The 15,011-nt window shown below is 36.3% G+C and overlaps 1 protein-coding gene and 1 non-coding gene across 3 annotated transcripts in view; one reads left to right on the top strand and one right to left on the bottom strand.

The window, feature by feature from the left end:
* Positions 1-15,011, top strand: part of NALCN (sodium leak channel, non-selective) — a 413,720-nt gene that overhangs the window by 265,779 nt on the left and 132,930 nt on the right. For both annotated transcript variants that reach the window (XM_090258917.1, XM_090258918.1), the window contains exon 14: positions 813-887. In XM_090258917.1, the coding sequence (XP_090115043.1) occupies positions 813-887 (75 nt within the window). The remainder of the gene's footprint in view (positions 1-812; positions 888-15,011) is intronic.
* On the bottom strand, positions 556-686 carry LOC149996251 (small nucleolar RNA SNORA20). Its single transcript, XR_016507546.1, has one exon. It is a non-coding gene; the product is annotated as a small nucleolar RNA SNORA20 (small nucleolar RNA).

The raw sequence follows: 15,011 nt of genomic DNA, 5'->3' as shown, positions 1-15,011 counted from the left end.
CCCAAGAGAGATCACAGGAAAAGCCACAATGTCTTATCACCTAATCTCACAAATCACACACGATCATTTCTGTAACTTGTTGATTACCCAAACTAGCCATATTCATCATGGTGGGGACTTTAGAGACTCATAAAAGTGAGTGAATATCAGGGAGACTTCTACGAGTCTAGCTACCAGAATGAGAATTTTTAATGGCTACATGAATTTTATAATCGAGATCTCTGTTAACTGTATTAACTATTTACATAGGTTATATATTATATCTAGTATTTCATTATTACAAATAACTCTTATAAAGAACCTTAGTAAATATAAATGTTATCAGTACTTCAGATTATTTACTTTGGATATTGTCTCAGAAGTGGGATTATTGAGTTATAAAATTTTTCCTTTATTTTCATTTTAAATTGACTTCATAAGCAAATTAATATGTATATTGTTTATTTCAGTTAACATATGCATTTCCTTCAATGTATTTGAGATAAGTACCTTAAAATACCTATGCAGTGATTCACAACTACATGACTTTTTATTTATTTTTATTTTTTATTTTAGCCATGTCTAGACCATGCACGTGAGATGAACTGGTTATTCCATCTCCATTCACAGTGGCCCAATAATACTGTATCCCATGCGTATAACTGCTCATGTCACTGAAAAGACTAGAGCAGCAAATTAATGGGAAAGACTATTTTTTATTTAATGCATTCTATATGGTACATATTTCAAGTAGATACTTTATATAACATTTATAATATTTTGATACTTAAATGGCATATGGGTTTTTTCATTGTTATTTAACCATTTTATAGATCCTCCTGAGTTTGTTCGTTGCTGTCATTTTGGACAACTTAGAACTTGATGAAGATCTAAAGAAGCTTAAACAAGTAAGTAATGTATGGGGGATTCTTTAAAACATGTGCTTACAGGTAATATTAAAGCAGTTCAAGCTTCAAAGTCATAAAATTAAAGGTTTTAATAAATTGAGGCAGCCTAAGTTGGCAAAATATTTTTGTTTAACTTTTATTTATTATCAGTAAAGGAAATTTTGTACTGCTGTACAATTATCCTAGGAATATTTTTACATTATTATTATGAGTAAAGGTAAGATTGATATAGTATAGTAACTTGAACTTGGAGACTATTCTATTTCTCCCATTAAGTGAAAGTTGTCTGAAAATGAAATGCCTCAGAGCCATATTATCATTTTGCATAATTATATATAACACTCTTGATCATCATCACAAAAATATTAAACATCAACTTTCCTCACCTATAGACACTAAAAGATAATTTAGTCTGGGTGCCCATGGTGATAAGAAATGGAATAGAATAAATGATCAACTGTGCCCAGTTATGTATGAAAACAGATTGAATGTTATGGCAATAAAAATCATATCCAAAAAAATTAAAATGAATGATGGTTATCTTAATGATGGAAGAATATTTTAGGTATGATCAACCACTCTTAGAGTTTCTGTTAAATGGAGGATACTTGGCTTGGATACTTGGCTCTATCAAAGAGTATAGACTCTGTCATGAAGAGAGTTCATGGGCAAAAGAGATACTGGATAAGATATTCTTTGATTATCCTCCCCAAGAACAATAGGGATGTTACCAAAGAGAACCAAGGCTATAAAAAAAATCTTATCTGAATTCTAGGAGGCCCTACAACTTTAGAATTTTCAAATTGCCTGTCAGTTTTTTTTATTTTTAACAAAGCAAAGATATAACCTATTTAAATTGCTTTGTTATTTGCATATCTGAAAGTTAGTTTAGATTTTTCATCTTATCACTCTTGTTTATCTCCAAAACATATGTTTAACTAAGGCTTGTCAATAAACAATAAAAATTGATGTAAATGTACCTATTTAACTAAACTATGTGGTACTTCGTTTTGAGTATTTATTAGTTATTGAAGTGTCTTTTATTTAATAATTCACTAGATATTAATGATGCCTTGTTTTTCTGGAAATTCTGTACATCAATGCTGATTATCCAGTTATGCTAACCTGCAATTTGGAGTATCTTCTTTGAATATTTAGAGATATTTGAGCATTGAAAATCCCAATCATAAATAAAACAGCAAATCCATTTTTATTAGTACTTTTCATAATGTTTTTAGCCATGAATGGACTGAAACTACATTTCTGTTAAATTCATCTATTTATCCACTCATTTACTGGTGGAAATTTGGGCTGCTTCCATATCTTGGTGATTGTAAATAACACTGCAATGAACATAGCCATGAAAGAGAAAAATTTACCCTTTGCAACAGCATGGATTGACCTGGAAAACATTATGCTAAGTGAAATAAGGCAATAAGAGAAAGACAAATCTATATTATTTTATTCATATGTGGAATCTAATGAACAAACTGAACTAACAAGCAAAATAGAGACAGAGATAGATAGAGAGCAGGCTGACAACTCTGGAGGGGAGAGTGGAGGGATTGAGCAAAAAAGGGAAAAATTCTCTTGAACATGGACAACAAGGTGGTAATTTTGGGGTGAGGGGCATACAAGGGGGATAAATGGTCATGGAAAAGTGCAATTTAACAAAGCAATGATTTAAAATAAATTAAAATTAAAATTAAAAATTCCCAATGTCATGAACATAAATTGAGACTTTTAGCCCTGGTATAAGCTGGATCAAAAAAAGTAAATAAATAAATAATTCAGTAGTGTAAAAAAATAAATTCATTTATAATTTCATACTTGAAACTCATTAAATCACTGTGCACCAAATATTGTTAAAGCAAGCTAAAATGTTTCTGGTTCACTTTCTTCCATTTTTGTATAAGTGTATTGTATGTTTTTACTAATTTTCAACCATTATGTCCTTTTTTATATCTGTGGTTTTCTGTATGTCCTTTGATATTAGCCTTTGAGATAAAGCTTATTTACATAATTTCAATAATGCACACACTCACACACATGCATTTATTTTTATGCACACATGCACATAATGATGTGGTTGTCTGAAACTTTAGGCTATCTTTTATGGCTTCTGTTAGCTCTCCAATAAAAAAATTGCCTGAAATATTTGTTTAGTTTTTCATATGCAGGCACAGCCCTTAAGGATTTAAATGTATGTACTCTATTTTTACTATTCCCAGATAGAGAATAGAATGGAAGAAATGTGAAAAAAAAGCATTTGATTTTCTTAATTTTTGAAATTCCAGAAAATACTATATATTCCAAAGCCTGTCCATTCAGTTCAAACTTTTATTCATCTTTTACTCTTTCCACCAACTAGTCTATAGGTTCTTATGCCTTACAGTAATATTTGTGGAGTAATCAGTGCTAATAAGGAGCAGACTTAGAATTTGAATCCAGGCAATTTGGACCAAAAGCAAATTTTTAACTTCCTCATTATATTGAGTTGAGATAAAGCTATATAGATACCAAACAGGAGTGAGTTGTGCCTTATGTAGAGAAACACTCACGGGACTGTTAATTACCTGTTTATAAATAATGATATTTTAGATGACAAAGAAGTCATATTCGTGAAATAACTGTTGATGTGATGGTCAGTTTTCTGAGGAATGGAGGTGAGTTAAGCAACACAATCATTAAAACTATTCAAAATAGTTCTTTGTTTTCCCCTTGAAAATCAGATGATCTAATCAGAGCCACTGGAGTTGGGACTTCTGCAGATGCTAAGAGCTAAAATGCTTATAATTCACTCCACATAATGGCAGATGCTGCCCAAGGCACCTCTTCTCCCAGTGACCTTCTGGAGCAATGATCCTTCTTAAGCCCAGACATCGTATACCTGCAGCATATGAACATTTTAGTCATGCCTCTAAAGACTTTTAGTCTATTTTATTATGATCATGGTAAAAATAATTGTGTTCAAATAAAAATGTTGATTTGTAGACATTTTTAAGAGTAGTAGAAACCAGTACCTTTAAAATGGAGGAGTTAAATATTAAGTATTAAACAGAGCTATTAGAAAGAGAAAGTTCTCCCATTTGGGGGAGGAAATATGACTGTGAAGATGGACAAAATAAGAGATCATGGTAGAAAGCTGAAAGGTATGGTGAAGGAATAAGAGTGGAAGAAAATAAATAAGTGAAGAAATAAACTAGGAAAACATTTCAGATATGAAATTAAGGGAAAGAGCATAGATTATGACTATAACACTGTGATAACCTGGGAGGAATATGACAAAATCCAGAGTAAGAAAAGTGATAAAGTTAGGTGGCCAAATGTCAGAGGACACTGAACATTTCAGAAAGAACGTCTCTGAGGGCAAATACCATCTACTGATCAATTGTAAGTGGAATCATGGAATCATATTCTCCTTAAGTGGAAACATGGTGCTATATATTTTTCCCATTTTTTTCTGGTATCACTTTCTTGCCCTTTAAGACAGTTGTTTCCAAAAAAGGACTGCAGACATCTAGCGCTTTTCAAGAGAAACTGTAGAGTTAGCAGCCTTTTTTTTTTTTTTAACCACCACAAGAAGCCAAAGGGAATTGGGTACCTACCCAGTATAAGGACAGGTGTGCTAACTAAAATGCTAATACTTTTAGCTGGATATCTGCAAATTCTAGGTGACAGCTCTGTTTCTCTAATGCTAAAGCTCTGTCATGTCTTCATTTATGCCTCCCTTTCAGAAAAAAAGAAGCAACATTGAATTACTATATTTTTTGCACTATAAGACTCACCTGACCATAAGATGCACCTAGGTTTAGAAGAGGAAACAAGAAAAAAAAATTCTGAACCAAATGGTGTACTACAATATTTAATAAAATATAACAGAATAATATTTCAACCATGTAAAGTGAACAGCAGTCAACAGCAGTATTAAGAACCATCATCACTGTCATTAACAAATGTGGAGAGACTTTAAGGTTCAAGTACTCATCTAGTTTTCTGGGAACCCCAAGAACTCATCATTGTTAGTGTCAGAATTTATGAAGCTCAGTTGCTCACAATCACTGGTATCAGTTTCTTCTCTATCTTCATACTGACCAGACACCCTGAGGTTCAGCAGTAAAGTGGGACATTTAAGCATCCCCAAGGGTTTTGCATGGGCCCACTGCTTCCTCTTCTAACAGCTGTCACCACTGCTGACAGATTGGGTGATAAACATCATGGTCTGTGATGCAATATTTGCTCCATAAGACACACAGACATTTTCCCTCCACATTTGGGGGGGGGTGCATCTTATGGAGTAAAAAAATATGGTACTTATTACCATAAGTAAAGGCATTTTGATAGAGAAAACTTTTTAAGATCAGAGGAGAAAATAAAAGGGTTCCTTGGGGATGAATTTTGAAAGATTCTGACATAGTACCTCTTCCCAACACCCCCCTCTCCAAGATATCACCAGGGTTGTGCCTTAATGGTCACTGGTATAGCTTTTCTTTTGTCATTCTTCAAAATAAGTAATGTAAATAATATCATCTATTGCTTCCCCTGTGTGTTTTACATAAGATGCAGTCAATTTTTAGTAGCAATATATAACAGTAGCAATCATTTCATAGTGGCCATAATTCACATGAGCTCATATCTAATTAAGTAGAGAGCATGCTTCTTCTTACAGCATCCCCAAAACCCAATACTTGACCTGGAGATGAAAGATGATAGATAGATGATAGATAGATGATAGATATAGATAGATGACAGATAGGTAAATTATAGATAGGTAGATAGATAAATGGTTTTAATACATAAGATCAGAACATTAACTAAAAATTAGATTGTTGGTGAATGTGTAATTTGGCTGTTGAGAAGCCAAATCAGTTTGTATAGAGGCTAAAAAAAAATCCCTTGACCTAATATATCCTCTGAATAATAGGAAGAGATGGTGGCCTTGATGTTCAGTGGTGTAAGAATAACACTGCAAAATGTAGGTGTAGTTTTGCAAACTTTGAAAATCAAGAGGATTCTTGCAGCTTTAATAATTTTTGCAAATTCAGTGCAAGACAGATAAAAAAAGGGTTATGCAGTATAAAATTCATTAAACTATGTGGGGGAAAAACACAGAAAAGCCTCAGGGAAAGAATCATTAAAAGAGGATATATAGATAGTTTGTTTAGATTAAATTCAAAGCTGTGAAATTAAAACTTGTTCCCCTATCTCTGTATCAAGTCTCATTTGAATCCTCGTTCAAATTTGATAATGTTTGGCCTTTGATGATGTCCACTGTATATTAGTGGGGTTGGAAGGCATGTAAAGAACCTTCTCTATCTTACTGATTGACTTTTTAAACAAAAACAATAAAACCTTAAATTCCTTTTTAAAATATGTACTCCGTATTAATCTTTCTCTTTAGCCTTACCTGGGAGCTTACATATTCATTTCTGTCTTATCTCCTATATTGACGTCATTCCAGATTTAGGGAAATAGCAAGGAGACAGGGTGTTATTAGAGTACACCATTTAACTAAGCATTGGTTGATATCACCTGATATGAATTACACTTTCATTATTCTTAGTATTTGTCTACCTCTCATGAGTGAATTCAAACTAATATAACATAGGGGACTTCTGGCCAAGATGGAGGCATAGGCAGACACGCTGTGTCTCCCTCCACAAAGAAGGAATACAACTACCTCAAAACTAGAGACAACCAGAAGTTCCAGAAAATCAAACTGCATGGAAGTCCAGCAAAGAAAGATATAAAGAATAAATACTAATCCAGACAGGTAGGAAGGGCAGAGCAAGGGCAGAGAGGACGCGGTGTAGTGGTGGCAGCAGTGGTGGCAGTGGCAAGCCAGCAAAAAGCGCAGTCACACATATTAAAAAGTCAGGAAGGACACCTGGGGAGCTTTTCCCAGCTCTTCACCAGACCTCACAGCGCTCGGTCCCAGCACCAGGGAAAATCAAGCCTCATTGCTTCTGACTGTGCAGACCACTGGGGCTTGGGGTGGAGGCAGAAACTGCTGGTATCTCAGCAGAGTCCACTTGTTTAAAGGGCCTCACAGTCCTAAAGTGTTCGCATACCCATCCACTCTGTGAACAACAGCCAGGGCAGCAACTAGAGGGGCGCCAGTCCAGTGCAGAAGTGGGAGACTTGCCTGGAAAAGGGGCAAGTGCTGGGCAGACAGCATTGTTCCCTCTTGGACCCCTCCCCCACATAGAGGGCCACAACATGGTGAAACAGGTCAGCCTGTACTGACAAATCCCCAAGGCTCCACCCCTTACAACATAAGAGAAGTGACAGTTCTACCTGGGATGCAAAGGCAAACAAACACAGGAGCCTGTCAGAATGAGGAGACAGGGAAACATGGCCCAAAAGGGGGAACAGACCAAGGTTTTAGTGGGAGAACTAAGCAATGAGGAGATAGCCAACCTAACAGATGAGGAGATAAACAACCTAAAAGATTCAGAATTCAAAACACTGATGATAAAGATGCTCACAGGCTTGACAGATATGCTTGAGTACAGCAAATGCATACGAGAAGAAGTGAAAGCTATCCTAGGTGAAACAAAGGAAAATCCACACAAAACCAATGGTGAAAGGAGGGAAACCAGGGTTCAAATCAATGATATGGAACATAAGGAAGAAAAAAAAGTCAACCAGTGCAGAATGAGGAAGCAAGATTGAAAAACATGAGGAAAACTTCCCAAATTTTGTGAAGGAGATGGACATACAGGTCCGGGAAGCATGGAGGGTCCTTAGCGAGCTGGACCCAGAGGGGACCACACCAGGACGCATCATGACTGAGATGCCAAAGGTGAAAGATAAAGACAGAACCCTGAGGACAGCAAGAGAGAGGCAGAGAGTTGCCTACAGGGGGTTGCCTATAGGACTATCAGCTGATTTCTCAGAGGACACTTTGCAGACAGTAAGGGACTGGCAAGCAGTATTCAATGTGATGGAAGGCAACCTGCAACCAGGATTACTCTATCCAACAAAGCTATCATTTGGAATGGAAGTACCGATAAAGTGCTTCCCAGACAAAGTGAAGCTAAAGGAGTTCATCATCACCAAGCCATTATTATATGAAATGTCAAAGAGACTTACTTAAGAAAAAGATCAAAATGGCAACAAACTCACAACTATCAACAACCAAATCTAAAAAATAAAAACAAAATCCAACTAAGCACACCAGAATAGGAACAGAATCATAGGTATGGGGATCATTTGGAGGGTTATCAGCTGGGAGGGGGGAGGGCGAGGAATGGGAATATGGTGCAGGGACTAAGAAGCATAATCGGTTGGTTCAAAATAGACAGGGGGAAGTTAAGAATAATATAGGAAAGGGTGCAGCCAAGGAACTTATATGCACGACCCATGGACATGAACTAAGGGGGGTGGGATTGCTGGAGGGAGGGGGGATACTGGGCAGAGGGGAGCAAAGGGGGTAAAAATGGAACTACTGTAACAACATAATCAATAAAATATATTAATAAGTAAATAAAGAAATAAATACTAATGTAACATAAAAGAGAGCAATGGGACTGCTACAATAAGAAATATTACCTATTGAAAACTATGCAAGGCCTTTTATTTTAAATTATTGAATTTAATTCTGAATATTAAAGACTCAGATACTAACAATCAGGGAAGTAAATTTCTTGTGCAAATTCACACAATTTGTAAGTGTCTAAGTTGGGATAACATGAGCTCCCAAACTTGAAACAAGTGTCCTCACCAAAAGATGCCACACTACCTTTTCAGAGACCCAGTCATTCATTCATTATGAAACGCATGTCTAGAAAGTACAGTGAATGAAACGCTTACATTTGTGAATCAACGTATGCTCTCTTTGTGAGTGTATAAACTGGAGGCCAAATTCTAATCCGAATATAGCTGAGTGAGCCAGGAATCAGTATGGTATGTGGTAGAGAAGAGGGTTTCATAATTCAAATATATAACATGAGGCTGAGATTGTCTGAAGTATGCTTTTTATAGTTGGTATATTACTACCTATTCTGTAATCCTGGGGTCTGAATTATCATATTCTGTGCATCATATATTGTGTCAGGGTCAAAGGACATAGTGATGCCCAAGACATTATTCCTGCCTTCAAATAGCTTGGGAGCTGGTGGGAAAAGTGACAAGTAAACAGATATTGCAGGAGGTCTGGGTAGCACATAGAAGACACATGTAACATAGACTATGAAATCAGTGATGTTTTTCACAATTATGGTACAGCCAAAGATCTAAAGGTTGAGTAATGTTTATCGAGATGAAGGGGGTTGGAAGAATGTGGCATGAGGAAGGGTAACTTAAGATGAAGGGAACAACAAGCTTTTTCTTTAGGCAAGGAAAAGCATAGTGATTTTTCTATAAAGGCCACTAGAAGTTCACTGTGGGTCAAGTATAGAATAAGGGAGAAAACAGTGGGCTGGAAAAATAAGCAGGGATCAACAGATGAAATAGTGTGAGCAGCACTAAGCATTTAGATATTATGTTGAGGGCATTTAAGCCAAAGAGTGCCATAGCCTTTTCTACATCATAGCTTCAGTGTGTAAAATGAACTGAAGAGCAACAAGGCCAAAGATATAAGGACAAATTTATGAGGCAGACAGTGATCACAGTCTCAATATAGGAAATATAGATGATGGTACATAAAGGAGTGGTGAAATAGAGAGGAGGGAAAACAGATGGGAGGAGTTGATTACCAATTAGGTAGATGTAGGAGATGAGAAAAAGAAAGAGATAAAGATGTTATCCAGGTTTTCAGATTACCCTATGTGTGCCATGACAAGAAATATGGGATTTGTTTTTTTTCTTTTTCTTTTAGGGGATGGAAGTTAGTCATATTTTTAATGAGACAGATGACTGGGAGATACCTAGGAGATGATGTCTATAGGTAGATGTAAGGTTAAAAGGTGGGTGAAATATATATGGTCTGAAAGAGATATGGAGAGAAGCAAAAGTCAAAATGCAGATGATAATTTAAGGTCTTAGAAATCATGAGTTAACAAAAGAAAAAAATGGTTGCCTGAATCACAAGAGCTGATGAGAAAGATCCTGAAATGCGAATGAGAAGTCATAGCTGAAGAGGTAGGTGGAAAGCCTAGAATGTTTGTCATCAAATCCAAAAAGTCAAAGTGTTTCAAAAAGGAAGCTGTGGTTAACAATCTCAAAGACTTTAGAGAGTTCAAAAATAGAAAACAACCCTATTTTCAATAACTTCAGAGAGAATAAAATACTTAAAAATAAACTTAACCAAAGAGGCACAAGACTCCTGCACTGAAAACTATAAAGCATTGATGAAAGAAATTACAGGAGACAAAAATAAATGAAAAGATATTCTGTGTTTGTGGATTGGAAGACTTAATATTGTTAAAATGCCCAGAGAATTCAAAGCAATCTACAGGATCAGTGGAATATCTATAAAAATCTCAATGTATAATTTGCAGTTACAGAAAAGTTCTAAAATTCATAGGGAATCTCAAGGGACCTCAAAAAAGCTAAAACAATTCTAAAGAAAGAAAACTAAGTGGAGGCCTCATACATCTTGATCTCAAAACATATGAAAAAGCAACAGAATTCAGAATGTTGCTGATAGACAGATACATAAATCAATGGAACAAAAAGAGAGCCCAGAAATAAACCCTGGCATATATAGTCAAACAATCTTTGACAAAGATGTCAAAAATACATAAACTAATGTTTATTAACATTAACTAATGACGTAGGGAAAACTAGAAGTTCACATGCAAAAAATAAATAAAAATGAGTATCTGGAGAACTTCCAGCCAAGATGGAGGCATAGACAGACACACTGTGTCTCCCTCCAACCACCTCAAAACTAGAAACAGCCAGAAGTTCCAGAAAATCAGACTGCATGGAAGTCCAGCAAACAAAGATATAAAAAAGAAGTACTCATTCAGACAAGTAGGAGGGGCAGAGCTAGGCAGAGAGGACATGATGTGGTGACAGAAACAGTGGTGTCAGCAGCAGGTCAGCGGAAAGCTGAGTCACACATTTTAAAAAATCAGGAGGGACACCTGGGAGTGCTCCCAGCACCAGACCAGACCACACAGCTCATGGTCCTAGCGCCAAGGAAAATGAAGCCTCATTGCTTTTGATTGTGCAAAGCAGTGGGGGTTGGGGCAGAGAAAGAAATTGCTGGTCTCTCAGCAGAGCCAACTTGTTTAAAGGGCCCACACAGTCCTAGAATGTCCACAGACCCACCCACTCTGGGAACGACAGCCAAGGCAACAGCTGGAGAGGTGCCAGTCCCATACAAAAGTGGGAAAAGTGCCTGGAAAAGGGGAGAGTGCTGAGCAAGCAGCATTGTTTCCTCTCAGACCCCTCCAGCACATACAGCACCACAACGTGGTGAAATAGGTCGCCCTGTACTGATGAATACCTAAGGCTCTGTCCCTTACAATGTAACAGGTGTGACAGTTCTACATAAGACTTAGAGACAAACACTGGAGCCTATCAAGATGGGGAGACAAATAAGTATGACCCAAGAGAGGGAACACATCAAGGTTCCAGTGGGAGAACTAACCAATGAGAAAATAGCCAACCTAACAGATGAAGAGTTCAAAACACTGGTGATAAAGACACTCACAGGCTTGACAGATATGCTTAAGTATGGCAAATGCATAAGGGAAGAAACGAAGTCTATGTTAAATGAAACAAAGGAAAATCCACACAAAACCAATGGTGAAGAGAAGAAAACCAGGGTTCAAATCAATGATTTGGAACATGAGGAAGAGAAAAAAGTCAACCAGTACAGAATGAGGAAACAAGAAATGAAAAAACTGAAGAGAGGCTTAGAAACCTCTGGGACAACTTTAAACATGCAAACAACTGAACCATAGGGGAGCCAGAAGGAGAAGAGGAAGAACAAGAAATCGAAAGCTTGTGTGAAAAAACAATGAAGGAAAACTCCCCAAATTTGAAGAAAGAAATAGACATACAAGTCCAGGAAGCACAGAGAGTCCCAAACAAGGTAGACCAAAAAAGGACCACACCAATACACATCATAATTAAAATGTCAAAGTTTCAAGATAACGAGAGAATCTTAAAAGCAACAATAGAAAAGCAGAGAGCTACCTACAAAGGGGTGCCTATAAAATTATTAACTGATTTCTCAAAAGAAACTTTGCAGGAAGAAGGGGCTGCCAAGAAGTATTCATGGTGATGAAAAGCAAGGACTTACAACCAAGATTACTCTATCCAGCAAAGGTATTATTTAGAATGGAAGGACATATAAAGTGCTTCCCAGACAAGGTAAAGCTAAAGGAGTTCATCATCACCAAGCCATTATTATATGAAATTTCAAAGGGACTTACTTATGAACATTAAAATGACAACAAACTCACAACTATCAACAACTGAATCTAAAAAATAATGAAATTTAACTAAGCAAATGAGAATAGGATCATTTGGAGGGTTATCAGCTGGGAGGGGAAAGGCAGGAGAAATTGGATAATGGTGCAGAGATAAGAAGCACAATTGGTTGGTACAAAATAGACAGGAGAAAGTTAAGAATAATATAGGAAAGCGTGAAGCCAAAGAACTTATATGGACAACACATGGACATGAACTAAGGATGGTGGGATTGCTGGAGGGAACGGGGATACTGGGCAGAGGGCAACAAAAAAAAATAATTGGAACTACTGTAACAACATAATCAATAAAATATAATTAAGTAAAAGAAAGAAATAGGACCTTACCTTAAACTATATTCAAAAATTAACTCAAACTGGATTAAATACCTTAACATAATATTTAAAACTATAAAATTCCTAGGCAAAAACACTATGGAAACCTTCATGACATTGGAAGTGGCACTGATTTCTTGGTTATGACACCAAAAGCATAGGCAACTAAAGCAAAATAGACAAATCAGACTTCTGCAAACTTAAAAGGCTTTGTGTATCAAAGGGAATAACCAACAGAATGAAAAGGCAATTTACGGAATGATAGAAAGTATTTTCAAATTGTGTGTCTGTTAAAGGGTTAATATCCAGAATATGTAAAGAATTTCTACAACTCAACAATAATGAAAACAAATAACCCAATTTAAAAGATGGAAAAAGACTTGAATAGCCATTCCTCCAAAGCATATATGAGTGGGCAACAGGCATAAGAAAAGATGCTCAACATCACTAATCATTAGAGAAATACAAATGAAAACCACAATGAGATAGCACTTCTCACCCATTGAGATGAGCACTATTAAAACAACAACAGAAAAAAAAAATTGGAGAAGATGTAGAGAAATTGGAACACTTGTGTACTGTTATTGGGAATGTAAAACAGTATAAGGCTTCTCAGAAAATGAAAACTAGATATGATTCAGCAATTTGTGATTATGTTTCCAAAAGAAATAAAAGAAAAACCTAGAAAAGCTGTTTGTAAACTCATGTTTATTGCAGCATTATTCTCAATAGCCAAGAGGTGGAAGTGACCCAGATGTACATTAACATATGAAGTAATAAAGGAAACGTGGATACACAGGGTTGGGCAGAAGTAGGTTTACAGTTGTTCATATGGAAAATAATCAGGTCTGTCCAGAGGTATCCAGCCATGTACTATGAAAAATCGAGACATTTATTGAAGAAGCCACAAGATACAAGAAACATTGTACATAGGACAATGATGCCTTGGTCCCCTTCAAAGTATGTAGACATTTTGGGACCTCACACAGTTCTCTCAATCACTATCAGCTTCCTGTCATTTCTTCCTGAATCTCATTGATCATCTGAAATCTCTTACCTTTGAAAGCTGATTTTATTTTTGGGAAAAGCCAAAAGTTGCAGAGCACCAAATCTTGGCTGTAGGGGTGCTGAGTAACCTAGGTGCCTGCACGAGACTTAATGTACAAGAGGGTGTGTTGTCATGATGAAGCTGCCAGTCATCAGTTGCCCATAGCTGCAGCCTTCTGAATCATCTGAACAGTTTCTGAGGAGGAATGTTCAAACTTTGACCCAAACTTTGATGCAGATTTGTTGCTCTACTAGCTCAGTCACTTTTGAATGTGAACTGTGATACAGTAAATTTCTGTTGTTTTAATCCACCTAGTTTTTGGTACTTTGTTACAGCAAGAACTAATACACCTCTAACACCTTATTTTCCAACCTCACAAAGAAAAGATTCCCTTCAGACATGGGAAGTAATGTGGCTAAGAGCATGGCCAGTTGGGACCATGGGTGTAATCTCAGAATACCACCAAGAACAATTTCCTTAACAGTTGGAGTCATTTTCTTCTGTTCCTAATCAAACATGTCCTATAAAATTAAATTGATAAATTTGAGACTTTCTTGGAAGAAGGGTTTCTCTAAACCTTTCCTAAATTTCACTTCATGTGTAACTGATTCAAACCAGATCACTGTTTGAGGATTATTTTCAGAAACCTTGTTGCTTGCCTTATCCACTGACACTCAGGACTTTTTATAAATTGGCTTAAGTCTCTCTTGCCACTGAACAAAGAAAATGACTTGCCTAAGACTGTTTGTTTAAATTGGTGAGTTGTTGGTTGTGTCATTCTATAATTGTGCTAATTTATAATTACTTTTATTACAGTTTTTCACAGCACACTGCAAGATAACTCCTCAATTTTAAAAAAAATGTGCACAAACTTAGGCAAGAAAGTCACACTTTAGCTCTGCCTGAACTCAGCAGGCCCAGCCATCACTTATGGGAATGCTATTTCATTTTTTTTTCCTTTAATCAAGAGAACAGAAATGTTAAAAATTAACAGTGATTTTTTAATTCAGATCCTGTCAACAGGCAATGGAAAAGTGCACTGTTATGGTTCTAAGAAAAGTGTGGCAGTTGATTTTTAGTTTTATGCATCTTCTTAGTCATTGAATTGCAAAAATACTGTTATCTGCATTAAGATGATATAAGGAGTTAGGAAGGTGAATTTTACCCTATGCGTACTTAAACAGGAAACATAAATGCCCTACAGATGTCATGGCCTTGATTGATTCATTTTGGTCTCAGATGTCACAACGTTTTTCGAACAATTTTCTGAAGGGGAAAAGGCATTAGTTTCTTAGGAACTGTAACAAAAATATAATATCTGGGTGGCTTAACACAATAGAAATTCATTATGTCACAGTGCAATATTCTTTT

Source organism: Furipterus horrens, unplaced genomic scaffold (genome assembly GCF_987537825.1).
Source record: "Furipterus horrens unplaced genomic scaffold, mFurHor1.1.pri manual_scaffold_12, whole genome shotgun sequence".
NCBI lineage: Eukaryota > Metazoa > Chordata > Mammalia > Chiroptera > Furipteridae > Furipterus > Furipterus horrens.
This window is presented reverse-complemented; position numbering and strand designations above follow the sequence as displayed.